Raw genomic sequence first — 16,189 nt, 5'->3', positions numbered from 1 at the left:
GGAAACTATAATAAGATCCAAAATGGAAAATTACCTGTATGGTAACAGGGTCCTGGGAGACAGTCAACATGGTTTTAGGAAAGGGAGATCGTGTCTAACTAACTTGCTTGATTTTTTTTGAGGATGCAACATCGATAATGGATAATTGCAAAGCATATGACTTGGTTTATTTAGATTTCCAGAAAGCTTTTGACAAAGTCCCACACAAAAGATTAATTCTCAAACTGAACGCAGTTGGGATTCAAGGAAACACATGTACATGGATTAGGGAGTGGTTAACATGTAGAAAACAGAAAGTACTGATTAGAGGAAAAACCTCAGAATGGAGTGTGGTAACCAGTGGTGTACCACAGGGATCAGTATTAGGTCCTCTGCTATTCCTAATCTACATTAATGATTTAGATTCTGGTATAGTAAGCAAACTTGTTAAATTTGCAGACGACACAAAAGTAGGAGGAGTGGCAAACACTGTTGTAGCAGCAAAGGTCATTCAAAATGATCTAGACAAGATTCAGAACTGGGCAGACACATGGCAAATGACATTTAATAGAGAAAAGTGTAAGGTACTGCACGCAGGAAATAAAAATGTACATTATAAATATCATATGGGAGATACTGAAATTGGAGAAGGAATCAATGAAAAAAGACCTAGGAGTTTTTGTTGACTCAGAAATGTCTTCATCTAGACAATGTGGGGAAGCTATAAAAAAGGCTAACAGGATGCTCGGATACATTGTGAAAAGTTTGAATTTAAATCAAGGGAAGTAATGTTAAAACTGTACAATGCACTAGTAAGACCTCATCTTGAATATTGTGTGCAGTTCTGGTCACCTCGCTATAAAAAAGATATTGCTGCTCTAGAAAGAGTGCAAAGAAGAGCGACCAGAATTATTTCGGGCTTGAAAGGCATGTCATATGCAGACAGGCTAAAAGAATTGAATCTGTTCAGTCTTGAACAAAGACGACTACGTGGTGACCTAATTCAAGCATTCAAAATTCTAAAAGGTATTGACAGTGTCGACCCAAGGGACTTTTTCAGCCTGAAAAAAGAAACAAGGACCAGGGGTCACAAATGGAGATTAGACAAAGGGGCATTCAGAACAGAAAATAGGAGGCACTTTTTTACACAGAGAATTGTGAGGGTCTGGAATCAACTCCCCAGGAATGTTGTTGAAGCTGACACCCTGGGATCCTTCAAGAAGCTGCTTGATGAGATTCTGGGATCAATAAGCTACTAACAACCAAACGAGCAAGATGGGCCGAATGGCCTCCTCTCGTTTGTAAACTTTCTTATGTTCTTAAAACTGGGTGAGGAACAGCCAAACTCAGCTAACAAGGTGAGGTTGCTGGAGACAGTTTACTGTCAAAAGTCATACACCTGAGTGTGACTGAGCAAGACTGAGAACAGCAACAAGACAAGGTAGTTATACTGCATCAGCAAGGTCTCTCCCAGGCAGAAATTTCAAGGCAGTCAGGGGTTTCCAGATGTGCTGTCCAATCTCTTTTGAAGAAGCACAAAGAAACGGGCAAAGTTGAGGACCATAGACGCAGTGGTCGGCCAAGGAAACTTACTGCAGCAGATGAAAGACACATCATGCTTACTTCCCTTCGCAATCGGAAGATGGCCATCAATGCCATCAGCTCAGAATTGGCAGAAAAGTGGCACCCTGGTACACCCATCTACTGTCCGGAGAAGTCTGGTCAGAAGTGGCCTTCATGGAAGACTTGCAGCCAAAAAGCCATACCTCTGACGTGGAAACAAGGCCAAGCGACTCAACTATGCACGAAAACACAGGAACTGGGGTGCAGAAAAATGGCAGCAGGTGCTCTGGACTGATGAGTCAAAATTTGCAATATTTGGCTGTAGCAGAAGGCAGTTTGTTCACCGAAGGGCTGGAGAGCGGTACACGAATGAGTGTCTGCAGGCAACAGTGAAACATGGTGGAGGTTCTTTGCAAGTTTGGGGCTGCATTTCTGCAAATGGAGTAGGGGATTTGGTCAGAATTAATGGTCTCCTCAATGCTCAGAAGTACAGGCAGGTACTTATCCATCATGCAGTACCATCAGGGAGGCATCTGATTGGCTCCAAATTTATTCTGCAGCATGACAACGACCCCAAACATACAGCGAAAGTCATTAAAAACTATCTTCAGCGTAAAGAACAAGAAGGAATCCTAGAAGTGATGGTATGGCCCCCACAGAGCCCTGATCTCAACATCATCGAGTCTGTCTGGGATTACATGGAGAGAGAAGCAACTGAGGCTGCCTAAATTCACAGAAGAACTGTGGTTAGTTCTCCAAGATGTTTGGGCCAACCTACCTGCCGAGTTCCTTCAAAAACTGTGTGCAAGTGTACGTAGAAGAATTGATGCTGTTTTGAAGGAAAAGGGTGGTCACACCAAATATGGATTTGATGAGTATTTTTCTTCGGTTCACTCACTTTGCGTTTAGTTAATTGATAAATATAAACTATTAAAATGTCCTATTTTTGAAAGCATTCTTACTTTACTGCATTTTTTCACACCTGCCTAAAACTTTTGCACAGTACATGTGTGTGTGTGTCTATATATATATATATATATATATATATATATTATATATATATATATATATATATATATATATAATATTATTTATTACCTAAGATTGCCGGTCAGCAGTTTAGCTAAAGCTTTTAATGGTTTATAATGCTGGACATGTACTCCACACAACACAGTATTGATTTGAGGGATGATTGAATTCCCTCTGGAGCCTGAACACCCCAGTGATTTAAGTGCCCCCTGTGTACGGTTCTGAAGACACCACTGTACAAAAAAACATTCAGGTGCATATTGTTGTTGTAGCTGTTCATACAAAACTGCAGTCAATTGTGACTTGGAGAAATTGCAGCATTTTGGTAAAAGGTTTAGCACCACAGAGCGTTGAAGCACTACTCTCTTCCTTATTACACTTGCTGTATGTACTATACTTTTAAATTGTGTACACCTTTGTCTATGTGATGGTTATGTTTATTTTTTTCTATAAATGTTTGTTTCTCTTGCCCACCCAATTTTTAAACCCTATATTACAACATCCCACTGCAGATTCAACTTGCATATTACAGTACATGTAACCAAGATGGATCAAGGCAGGATCCTGAAAAAATATTGTTTTTAAATGTCGTTGTCTTTTCAAAGAAAAGAAATACATAAAGAAATTATTTAGATTTAACAATTCATGTTTACACGTTGATACAGCCTAGAAAACATGAAGCATGTTTTCCAAAGTCGAAGGCCCATTATAATTGCTTGTACGTAAATCCTCCAAATTCTCTAGATTAGCTCTTGTGGCTTATACTGTAGCTTGCAAACAGTGCAAGCCTGGAAAGAATGTTTGTGTAAAGGTCATAAAGAGTTAATCCGCTTTATGCAAAAAGGGCTGTTTTAACTTTTAGGGAAATACATACAGTACCAGCAAAAGTTTTACACCTGCTTGAAACCAGGTTTTTCATGATTATCTATGCTTTTAACTGTATAAACATCTCTATAAACACTTAATATTTAATTATATGATATGTGTACTTTGTATAAGCTGATAGTCATAAGTGAATTGCATTCAAAAATTGAATTTTTAAATGAAAATGTAAATCTTGTCAATTTCAATGAAGTGGTCACCCAAAGCAAGGGGATTTCAGTCTGAAGCCCAAGTCAGTTAAAAGTCTGAAACGTGTACAACACGGTGTTAGAACACTGGCCTAAGTATAAAAGTACGTCTTTTTTAGGTGTTCTCTGAGTTAACTAGCATGTAACCTAATTAACCTTTTGTCACCAATTATTGTTAACAGGTGAGGGTCCATGATTACTATAAATATAGGTAGTATAGGCACAAGTTTGTCATTCCTGACTAAGGGAGCAGAAAATGACAAAATACGTACAGTTAAGCAAAGAAAAAAGTCTGTAATTACTTTAAGAAATGAAGGTTAATCTTTAAGACAAATCGCAAGAACTTCGCAAGTGTCTGTAACTGCTTTGGCCAAGACCATCAAACGATTTGAAGAAACTGGCACTCATGAGGACCGACAAGGTCAGGCAAGCCAAGGGTGACCTCAGAATCAGAGAACAAGTTAATTCGAATCACAAGTCTGCGAAACCGGTGATTAACTGCCCCTGAAATACAAGCTCAGCTAAATGCTACTAGAAGTACAGATGTTTCAACATCAACTGTTCAGAGGAGATTGCATGAAGCTGGGCTAACTGGAAGAATTGCTGCAAAGAAAGCATTGTTAAGAGTGCAGAATAAGAGGAAGAGACTTGCCTGGGCCAAAAAACATAGAAACTGGACGTTTGAGGAGTGGAAGTTGGTCTTATGTACCAATGAGTCAAAATTTGAAATATTTGGGTCCATCCGCCGAGTATTTGTAAGACGCAGAGAGGGTGAGCGCATGAGTTCTGCAAGTGTGGTTCCCACTGTCAAGCATGGAGTGCAGTGTCATGGTCTGGGGTTGCTTTTACCAAGTCCATGGCAAGCTCAACCAGCATGGCTATCATAGCATACTTCAGAGGCATGCCATTCCATCAGGATTACGGCTAGTTTGGCAGTTCTTCATTCTTCAGCAAGATAATGACCCAAAACACACCTCAAAGTTGTGCAAGAACTATCTGCCGCAGAAGGAAAGTGAAGGACAACTCAATCTAATGACCTGGCCTGCCCAGTCTCCAGACCTCAGTCCCATAGAACTTGTATGGGACGAACTGGACAGAAGAGTCAAAGCAAAGCTACCCACAAGTGCCCTACATCTCTGGGAATTGCTGAGAAGAGCTGGGAAGACATATCGGGTGATTTCCTGCTGAAACTTGTTAACCGAATGTCTCGTGTTTGTGAGGCTGTTAAGGCAAAGGGTGGCTATTTTGAGGAATCCAAGATTTAGAGACAGGTTTCTTGAACATTGCTTTGATACTCCTTATGTTTTGTTTTGTTTTGTATGTTGTAACATGCATTTTCATTTAAGTGTTTACAGAAACGTATATGACGTAAAACATTGTCAATTATGATAAAAACCTAGTTTCCAGCAAGTGTACTCAAACTTTTCACTGGTACTGTATATTGCAGTATTCACTGTTCAGTATAATGAACTAAGTCTGCGTAGTAATCGTGTAAGCTGATGGAGCAGAGGTAGCAGTGTGCTGACACTGCTGAAGTTTTGATGCATTTGATTTTAATTGATTGTAACAAAATAATTATGAAGGCAAATAACTTATTTTATAGTTGTCACAGAATTTGCAGATTGGTCTGGGTTGCATAACACAGGGCAATTTCCACTTGATTGATACAATTGGGGTGAAAGGGAACATGTGAATTTTTTGTTTTGCCATCCTGTCATTGATGACAGGTATTAATATTAATGGATCTGCTATGGTTTGTCAGGGGGCAGGAAACATTGCGTTTTAAAAAAGCCTTGAGCTGCAGGATTGAAGTCCTTCCATAAACAAACTGGTAATGCTTGACAACTAAGTTTGCACCGGAAGAAAGGAGCCCACATAACTGATTTCAAAGTCTTAGAGTCCAATCTGAAGAGAGTTTAGTTTGTGACAGGGTTGGGGGACAATTCCTGTTTTTCAATTCAAATTCCTTTTTTAAAATCGATTCCACTTCCCTTTTTAATGAATTCCAACACGTCATTGATGGCCTGGCAATTAAGCAGCCGGCCTTTATCTTCTTACCTTAACCTGCTTCTCCATGACGTTTTCTGAGATTTTCAACAGGAGTTATTTAATAAAGGGAAACTGTTGATGTCCCCAAATAGCTACTGATGCACTCACACAGTAGTGACAGGGCGAGTCTGTCTTTTATTATATCCTCATCTTTTTGATGATTTGGAATTAGTAATTTTCCTGCTGTGACAACTGAACATGTAAATGTACTCCCCTGCCTCCAGACTTTCTCCTCTGAGAAAATACGCCAGCTCTCTTGGGAAACATTAACAGGAAAAAACGTATTCAAAGGTGTCTAAGGTAGAGCTAATTATAATAGATGCAGGGAATTTTTAATTTACTTTTAGGCCATTAATTCTACTTCATTTGCCAGCCTAAAAACAACTGTCTGATTTCATGCTATCATAAATCGGTCATGTGCCAGCTTCCTAAATTACAAGCAATTCCTACAGGAATACCCATCGCCATGTCTTACTAGCACAGACACTTTACTGTTTTCTCTTCTAAAAATATTGCAATAGATGTATACTGAACTTGGGATGGTTACTATAAATGTTTATTTCCCTCAAACGTTGTTTTCATGAGAATTTTGTACACAGTATTTAATTTGCCGTGCTGTAAATTTTTTTTTTTCTTCACAATATCAATCCCCCCCCCCTGCCAACATGCATGGGTCACATTTTTCAAATTGACAGGTTGCAAAATGTAGCCTGTATTGTATTATATCACTGAATAAGTTGTTACTATAGCAGTAACTTCAGTGGAATTGCAATGACTGCTATAGACAAGTTGTTCTTTTATAAAGTTTTTGTAATACTAGACTACATACCTGTCTCTGTTTGTTGTTGGATATACTGTAGAGTACATTCTGCCTTGTTGACAGTTTACAATTCTGGTCAGTGTTTGTATGCATGTGACATCAGTCTACAAAAATGTTTGTTGTAATCTGAGTGTGAAAGCACCTTCAATGGATTGCATTATGATAAATTAGTCCTGCAATAATTATTGCTGGTATTTCATTTGGTGCAGTTAGCACAATCAGTTCAACAGCAGCCACCTGAGACCATGCCTATAATAACTCTTTAATGATATGCACGCAGGCAGCAGCAAATAGCTTGAAGTGAATGTCAGGCGTCTCATTTTAAATTGCTGGATAATTGCACCGGGGGTCGCAGGTATGGTTTCAGCCAGCCTAGCCTATGTACAGAAAAACTTTTTGTTTCCTTGAATAAACAAGAGATGTCTGCTTGAGGAACAGAAAACACACAAGCAAGAAAATCATCTCGTCACACTTGACCCCCCCCCCCCCCCCCCCCCTCCTTCTGAGAGTGGATGCTTCAGTGAAAATGATTGAACATTGAAAAGAAAAAAAAAGGTAATTGTATTGGAGGGGATTGTTGGCTGCCTACATACTGTACATACCCTTCCCTATTGCTGAAGAACTTGCATTCATGGAGAAAGGCCAATTTTGTGTGAAGGAGGGGGGATTTCAATTCTTTCAATTTTTGATTACTTTAGCACCAATACAGTGAATATGGTGTGCATGGACGAGGATGAATTGTCTGCAGTGGCAGTTAAAATATGGCCACACATTTAAAAAAAATTGATTTATGCCACTTAAATAGTGAGGGAAACTGCTTTTAGAGCTCATTTTATTTTATATTGTACTTTTAAAATTTAAACTTCACTTCCTGTGGGTCAGCCTTCCCTCCGTGATCTGGCATCTGTCCCAGCTTTGCTTTGGTAGATTATGAAAGATATGAGACAGCATGTTGTACAATTGTATTGTAGTATGCTTTGGACAAAATTTTGTCTTTTACAATTACTTTTGATGCCAGATGTTCAGTAAAGGTGTTTTGCCAATTACATGCCTTGTCATGCTATAAATGAGTGATGTGTTGTGTGTCTAAAGCATAAGCCTCTCCTTGTTGAATTGGAGACAGAGAAACTAATATGGAATGGTTACTGTATGGGCAGTTTTATTAGAAACAGGACATATATGTCAAGTGATGTTGTTTTTTGTTTTTGTATTTCCTTTGCTTTGATAAGTAGTGGAAGGCAGTGTGATATAGGAGTAATGGAGGTTGTACTGTAATTTGAGGTGGTAATGTGATATCTCTACTGCAGGTTATGGTAAAGGGTGATGTTGTTAGTTGATGGTTTTAAGGTACTTTGCTTTTATTTACTTTTTGAAGTACTGTGGTATTCCAACATCTGAAACGCAATGGTGTACCCTGTGGACATGGATATGTAAAGTATATTACTGAATTCTGGCAGTCGCCTTGGCTGCGAGGGAGGGAATGACAAATCAGTTTTTGTCACCCATATTGAGAGTATACTGTACTATAAAAGGCTGCAGCAAATGTATACTGAAAGAATGCTACACTCAGTTTGTTGAAAATTAGTTTTTTTTATTCATTTATTTTTTCTGTATCGGCACAAATGTCAAAAACATTTTGATGTACAGAACAAAGTGTCACACACCCTTTCACTCCTAAACCTGTAGTCTCATGTCAGTATTTATAATTGATATTATACCTGTATTCTCAGATTTTTTGGGGGATTCTTGATTTGATTAAAAAAATAAAATAAACAGTGAAAGCTGCATGACTTATAACCTTTTATTTTGAAAGACTGTGCACTGTAACTCAGACCATGCTCACTCTTCCAGGGATGTTCATGCTAAGCCTTGTCTCTGAACACATCTGAAAGCCTGCAAGCTGAGCTGAGCTCTGAGCCAAGTCAGGGCAGTGTTTATAAGTGGATTAACAACCCTTTCCCGGACTCCACACACCAGGATGTTGAATCCTAGCCAGTCCCTGTGTTCTGACATCAAAACGCTGCCTTTGGAACCCAAGCAGTTTGCAAGTTACACTTAAAAGTGACTTTACATTCACCAATTATGTTGAATGTGTCAGTCCTGTACTGAACAGGTGTTGAATAGCTAAAATGAACTCTTCAGCTAATCAGTAACTGCCTTACTAAAGAACTGACCAGGCATACATTATTGCTGACATGATCTTACTGTATTTTAAAAAAAAAAAAAAAAAAAAAAAAAATTGATCTGCAATCTATCACAATATTTTGGTAGTGATAGCAGAAAGTAGTCAACAGGGAATCTAGAACCATTTTCCTTGGAGTAGGATTTTATTATTTTTTTGGGGGGGATAACACAAGTTTGCACTGTAAGTAAACTTGCACTCACATGTCACATGATTGGTAGCATAGTTCTCTAGTCATGTCCAGCAAGTGTGTGTAGAGTTTAGAAGCAAAGAGCCTTCCATTTGCTGTAGCATACTGCCAGACCAGGAATGGGTGTCCATTGTTTTGTTGGTTGTTTGATATGGCACATGCAGTTTTACTTGACTTGGAGTGACAAACCAAGTCTTTGTACTATGTTGTATTAGCTCTTTTCAAAACCTATTTTAATTAAATAGATTCAATAGATAATTAATAGGCTATTAATCAGATCATATGGTCGCATTTTGTAACTGATTTTACAAAGTTATTAAAGGTGTTTTACATAAGGGCTGTTTTGAGTAAATGTACTATTTTTCTTTCAATTTTCCAAGTCAAGTAAAGTTACTCTTAAGTTCATTTTAAGTAAATATACTTTACTAATTGCCTGCTCACACCAAGTAAATTTAAGTTTTACTAAACTTAAAGTGATTTTTCAAGCTTGTTAAGGCCAATTTTCACGTAATTTCAAAGTGTAGATTTATACCATTGAAGAGTGGTGTAAGTTTACATGTATTATATAAACCCCTACTGAAACTCAGATTTTTGATCCGAGAAAGGCAAGGTGGCTTTGTTGCTTTTGTTGCAGAAGACAAGAGAAAAAACAGGGGACCAGACCAGACCCTGCTGATTGAATTGTTCAAACCAGGGTCATCTTTTATGGATGCCACTGATGAACATGTTATTTGATGCATTTTCGGTTTGATAAGCAAACCATTTATGATCTTTGTGAATTTACTTAAGGCGGATTTGGAAGCCAGAGCAACGTTGCAAAATAATTCTGGTGTATGCTATGTTACACAATATAGCAATAATTAGAAATGTCCAGCAAATTTTGTAGAGGAACAAAAGACAAATAGCAGCTTTGGAGGACAGGGGCGGGCAGAGTTGTCTCCAAACTCTATACACTTCTGCACTTCCTAGGATTATTTTACGTTCGCGTATGTGGAAACATCATTATAATGTAACTGTTTTGCACACCTATATAGTATTATTCATTATGGGGAGGAACAGGAGTTAGATGACACTTACTCAACAGTAAAGTGCCTCTACTATCAATGGAAAATTGCAACGTAGGTTATTAACCCTTACTCTGAGTAATTTACCAACTTTGGAAAGTCAGGCCCTTGGTGTATTTCTAAACCTTACCCTAATACAGTATGTTTTCATTTTGTATTATCCTTAGCATGGCATACACAGTACGTTCTTGTTGAGGCCTATTTTTTCTTAACGTAATAGAAACTGTTCTTGAGCTTTTGCATACGGTAGATAAAATAACGTATTCAATCCCTGTAGGTGAATTATATAATAGATTTTCACAGGCAGTAAAGTGCACCCTGTATTCAATGGGGCTTTCTTGTTTTTTTCTTTATTCTGTAATACAGTCATTCATAACTGTAATATGTTACACTGATCAGAGAATAACACAGTGCAGCAGTGTGTTATTCTCTGATTAGTGTTTTTTATTTTGAAAGTTTTATTGTATATAAAAGGGCATCTTATGAGGTTCATCCTCAAGAAAGCTGTAAAGGTTAACAGTGTGAGCAGGTGTAAGACTTCAGGAGTCACACTTGGCTTATCTATATAATGAGACTAGACTTGACAGTCCCATCATTTTAAAATGGGCTTTGCAGTTAGACGGCCTTTACGATGAGCATGCTGTGAGCTATTGATTTTATAGTACCAGCACTGTATACCTACTTGCAGTTAATTGTTTCACTGTGAAGGGCTGCTGTGTCAGCATGATATTAAAGGTTTTTTTTCTTGGTTGTTTTTTTCAGTTTTCTATTAACCAACTCCTTGTACTGCAGGTTTTTACCAAAAAAAAACATCAATAGTGTTTGTTTTTCTGAGAAACATCTTGGTGGTTTGTAAAGTCATCCTCGGCTATCGCAAAAGAATGACAAAAAGGTGACACTTTGCTGCTGTTATGTTCAGTAAAATGTATCGAATGCTAAGCTATTGCCCCTGAACGGCTTGCTTTCAAGCTGGCTATTCAGCCGCATAATCATTTCTGTTGGATTGTAGCTCGGTAACAGAACTCTGAGCTCATCAGATAGCCTCCCTTTAATACACAGTGATTGATAACACAGAATGATATTACCCGCCGCAGCCCTTTAGTAGCTGCATATCTATTTAAAAAAAAAAAAACATGTGCACAAATAAGGCTCATGATCCATTAGAAGTTACCCCCACCAAGGAGTGTTGGATGCACAGTAGATGGAAAGCATCAAATATTAATAATGTGTGTCACTTTAACAAGCCTAGAGTCTGTTACAAAGAAGAGCATGCATGTGTAAAGCACTGGTGTCTTCAGGGGAAACCTCCGCAGGCCTAATTAATGTAACCCTTAAAAGTTTAAGCCCTCTTCCTGAAGTAGAAAAAACCAGGCCAAATGTTATGTTATTGCTGTTGTGAATTGTAATTTAAACTACGGTAGGCAACATTGAACTGTTTTTAGCCATAACATAGTTAGTACTAATTTCAAATGACTCACGTTGGTAAATTGAAAGAAAGTATTCGTTTTAGTAAGTACATTTTATACAAATAAAAAATAACAAATGGAACATTTAACCTCTGAACTGTACTTATATATATATATATAAATTAGTACTGTCCAAAAGTTTTAGGCAGGTGTGAAAAAATGCTGTAAAGTAAGAATGCTTTCAAAAATAGACATGTTAATAGTTTATATTTATCAATTAACAAAATGCAAAGTGAGTGAACAGAAGAAAAATCTACATCAAATCCATATTTGGTGTGACCACCCTTTGCCTTCAAAAAACAGCACTGTGTGTGTGTGTGTGTGTGTATATATATATATATATATATATATATATATATATATATATATATATATATATATATATATATATATTGTAAACGATCCTCGCACTCACAGAGTTCGTTGCCCCTTTAAGACCAGACCCAGGACACAGAAATGGAATTGATTTAAGCGCTGACGCGCACTTTTAATAAACACCAATCAAATAAATTAAACAAAACAAACACCTAGCTCCTTCTTTGGAGCACTAACTATACTGTCTGGAACCTAACTGAACCAGGACAGCTAAGCTGTTTACCTGTAACCCAAACACAACTCACAAGGTTTAACACAGCACTTTTACCTTGACTGCTTGGAAGCAGACCACACCTTCTGCCTCCCTACGCACAGCAGCAGCCCCGAACAAACTGCCTGTCTCTCTTAAATACCCTGCACCTGGCTCTAATTTACAACTACCACCAGGTGCAGGGGATTACTAAACAATTAAACAATTAAACAATTAGACTCAAACGTGCATTCTCATAAGTTTTAGCAGGGAAGGATTTTAACCCCCTCCCTGCTACCTTACAATATATATAATTTTTTTTTATATGGGAGAATCTAGTGTAAACAGCTAGATACAGTATTACAATGGAAAAAAAGCAGCCTGATGCTTATTGTCTTCATTTGAAAGAAAGATAGCAGGCATACCGCGAGGAAGGGACTTGATATAAAAACCATATTTACCAGAAGGTGCTTTCATAAGTCTCTCAACGTGTGTTAAGTTTACTGCTTATTGAAACCAGGCGGTATGTGTCTGAATCACAATATAAATAGAGCAGACCACAGGGTAGTGCTGTGTGGGAAACATGATAACCGCGTATATCTTCTTTTAGGTACTGTATTTAATTTTTTCCAGGATAAATGGCTGCCTGTGTTCCACAGAACACTACAAATAAAATGTAAAATATAGGCTACATAGGATGATTTTCATTGGTTTTGTGGATTAATATTTTAACACACAGTGTTGTAATCCTGTGCATAATGATACGATTCTGAAAATGCAACTTACCAAAAGATGACTGCACATGAACTGTATTACGTAGTCATTTCCTTTATTTCGATTCCAAACGTGTTGCTTTTTCTGTGCAAGATGCATTGTAAGAATAGACAGTGCTGTATAAAATTCCATGAGGTACTGTATTTTTTTCAACGACTTGCTACCGAAACGGCCAAGAAACAATTGTGTTTTTAACACATGAATTACTCTGAATTATTTTGGTCCTGAAAACATTAGCATTTTTGTCATGGGAAAGTCAACAGTGAGTACTGCACAAATTGTGACTAGGCTGTGCAGCACGTCGAAATCACATGATAAGCAGCTGGAAGGTTAAAGTTTCTTAAAAGAAAAAAAAGAAAGAAACCGCACACTTTCAATCCCTTTTAAAAGAAACACATTTATATCTAGCCAATGTTTCTGTACTGGAGTACCTTCAAAATAAACCAGAGGGGGATAAAGGTTAACAAACAAATATTTGTTTTCAGTTAAATATTTTCTGTTTCTCCGCTTTGACCGTTTCAAAGCAAGACATTCCCGGGCCGCCTCCCCTCATCCTATGAAGACCCACTGAAGGTACTACCAGTCCTTTTGGAGTGCCCATATAGTAAAGTAAAGGGTGTGTAACACGTGCAGCTTTTCACGTGCTATAATGACTGGCAAATGAATCATTTAACATGCCTTATTGGTGCATATGATTTTATTAGTGTATAGAGCGGTCACGCTTTCCTTTTTGCATGCAGTATGGGTTTCTCTTACACACAGTATTTCAGGTAATTTACCATAATTTAGTGCATGAGGCCCTAAGTTTGTTAAATGGTCTGTGATTTGGTTTGACAACTGATCACGCTTAGGCTTGAAGGAAAATGTGAACATCACCCTGCAATTCCAGTCTCAAGTAAGCTGATAATGAGCAGACAATTACATGCAAGCATTTAACCACGCCCTACATTCGTTCTTGTATACTTTTGATAAACATTAACCAAACGTTAGTGTCTTTTTTAGGGTTACATTAAAACATGAATCAAAACCCAGTGGACGGTACAATTAACTCAATTTGAATTTGTTTATTTTAAGTGTGTATAATTAGAGGTTATGGTAGAAAAAACTAAAATAAGTGTTAAAATGCTTTCCTATACGTTCACTGGCACTACAGTATTTCTTAAAAATGCAGGCAGTGTAATTATTAATAAATAAATAAAACAACTTAAACAACTTAAGTTAAAAAGCATGGATAAATATATCCCAATGATGTTCACATTAAGCAATAAAATACAACACATTAGAAAACTATTGCATCAGACCCTTTTGACTATGAGTTGTACTCTTAACACATTAACCCTGGATGAGATTCCAACATGGTTTTATACCTACAACTTAACAAATACTATGTGTTAAAGCTGATGTTTAATAGGCAAATCGAATTACACCAGAATCCATTTAACTACAGTACATCTGGTTTGGGATGAGTCAGACATGGACATTTTTCTAAAAGCTGATCATTTTTGCTGAGCATCATTAAAAGGAAGGCTTCACTCTTAATCCTGATGGATTTATAACCATTGTCGATTTTTAGAGTCACTGGACAGTGTAGTGCCAACAAATTTGCAATCTTATTCTTACCTACTTTGCGTTAGAACTGGCTGTTGACTGGCAGAATGACTGGAGACTTTTAGTTGGCAAGGAGAAACATTTATGTGATTCATACAAAAGACATGCCCACTGTTCATTACTTTTCTTAGCAATAATGACTTTTCCTCCGAAGAGTCAGATGATTAATACCAGTAATGACATAGAAAATGTCAACACATGTGATTTTTAGCAATTCACAGATACAGGTCCAATTCTCCTAATTTCTCCATATATGTTCTGGGGGATATACAGACCTGGGAGCTATCTGAAGGGTTTATGTTTAAGTTAATAACATATTATTCACTTAAATGGTGCATGTCAAATCGGAATTAATGTACAAGTTGACAGCAGCTGAATCTCAAATGAACATTTGTTCACACGTTATGAGTGCAACATCTGTGACATTTATTGTAAACTCAAAACCATTTTCATTACAGCTGTCACTTCTTATTTTATGGTGGGAGTCTGGCTAGATTATGTATTTATTCTTTTGTGTACATTATGAAAATGATGGCATTAATTTTGCTGTGTAAATTAGCTTTACATGGTCTTGCCGTGTAAGCATCTGGATTCAATGTGTCTTTTCATAAACTCCCATTACCCCCCTCTGTGGTTGATAAGAGATGTTTACCCCTTAATCTAATTATTCAGAGGGAAGCCCCAGGGAACTGAGCTAATGGGCATTGGTGCAAAAAAAAAATAATAACACTAAGTGGAGTTGTAACGAGTGCACTGCTTAGTATAGAGTATGCAGAATGTCTCAGTTTTATTGAGGCAGATTTTTGCCAAGCTCTGTGGGAAGCTTATAGGGTTTTACATTTTTAAAGCGTACAGCCACCAAGGCAAAAATAAAAAAGAAGCGAGATTGAAAAAAAAATTACTGATGATGAGCAGTTTGTCTTCCTGAAATGGACATGCATTTTTCTCAGTCAAAAAAAAAAAGGCTTTAACTTCTGTTGTCTGTTGTGGTTATTTGTTATATTCTAAATGGGTTAATGCACTTTCCAATGTATTTGATTTTTAATCATGTAGAAACTGCTGCAGTAAAGTAGAATCATGGGTATTGCTGTACCTACTGTTATATATTGTGCTTTCCATGTCCGATTTGCATGATGCTGTGCTTCAAAACTGCTGTGGTATTTAAGATTTTGTATTGATATATTTTAACGATAAAACACATGAAGACAAATACGGACTTTGTTTATGAATTATTATGAAAACAAATTCTCAGTATTCTGTATATCTATCATGGCTATTTAAAAAAAAATAAATGAAAGAATGGATGCTCGCCAGCCTTTTATATCAATCATCTGTGTTGTTTTCAAGTGAATGTTTTGTATAGCGGGGGTGGGGGGTTTAACATAAAATTACTTTTTAAAATTGAATGGTTATTAACTGCTATTGTGTTTATGCAGAGCTCTCAGTACACCTGAATTTAATTTTATATTAGTTATTGTTATAATAATTGCCAACATTAAAAACTGCAAGGTACTCTTCTGTCAGTGTTGGAAAGCTTGAACATGGATTTTTGTATGTGTGTGTTACCAAACTGTAAATATAATTGCAATAATGGGTTGTGGTTGTGACGGTGAAAATGGCCTTCTCAACCTGTTGTAATTGTCTTTTTATGGCTTTATTGTCATCTAAACTAAAAATGCACATCGTAAGGACTGTAATTGATTTCAGCCCAGCCGTCCCCCAGCACCTTTTCAAATTTCACCCTATAAATGACTCCCAGTAGAATACATGTATCCTGCAGATGTTGAAGGCACCTTCCTGCAGAGTGTGAAATTGAAGTTTATGAGTTGC

At 37.3% G+C, this 16,189-nt stretch overlaps 1 protein-coding gene across 3 annotated transcripts in view; it reads left to right on the top strand.

Moving 5' to 3' along the window:
* Positions 1 to 16,189, top strand: part of LOC121330172 (serine/threonine-protein phosphatase 2A 55 kDa regulatory subunit B gamma isoform-like) — a 100,522-nt gene that overhangs the window by 43,611 nt on the left and 40,722 nt on the right. The window contains exon 1 of one of the 3 annotated variants that reach the window (XM_041276527.1): positions 7,868 to 8,565. The exons of the other annotated variants lie outside the window; for them this stretch is intronic. Within the exon in view, the coding sequence (XP_041132461.1) occupies positions 8,489 to 8,565 (77 nt within the window). The 5' untranslated portion in view covers positions 7,868 to 8,488. Of the gene's footprint in view, positions 1 to 7,867; positions 8,566 to 16,189 lie in introns of those variants that run through there. 3 annotated transcript variants of the gene reach the window in all.

Source organism: Polyodon spathula, chromosome 2 (assembly GCF_017654505.1).
Source record: "Polyodon spathula isolate WHYD16114869_AA chromosome 2, ASM1765450v1, whole genome shotgun sequence".
Lineage (NCBI taxonomy): Eukaryota > Metazoa > Chordata > Actinopteri > Acipenseriformes > Polyodontidae > Polyodon > Polyodon spathula.
The sequence above is the reverse complement of the archived record's forward strand: the minus strand, read 5'-3'. Positions and strand labels throughout refer to the sequence as shown.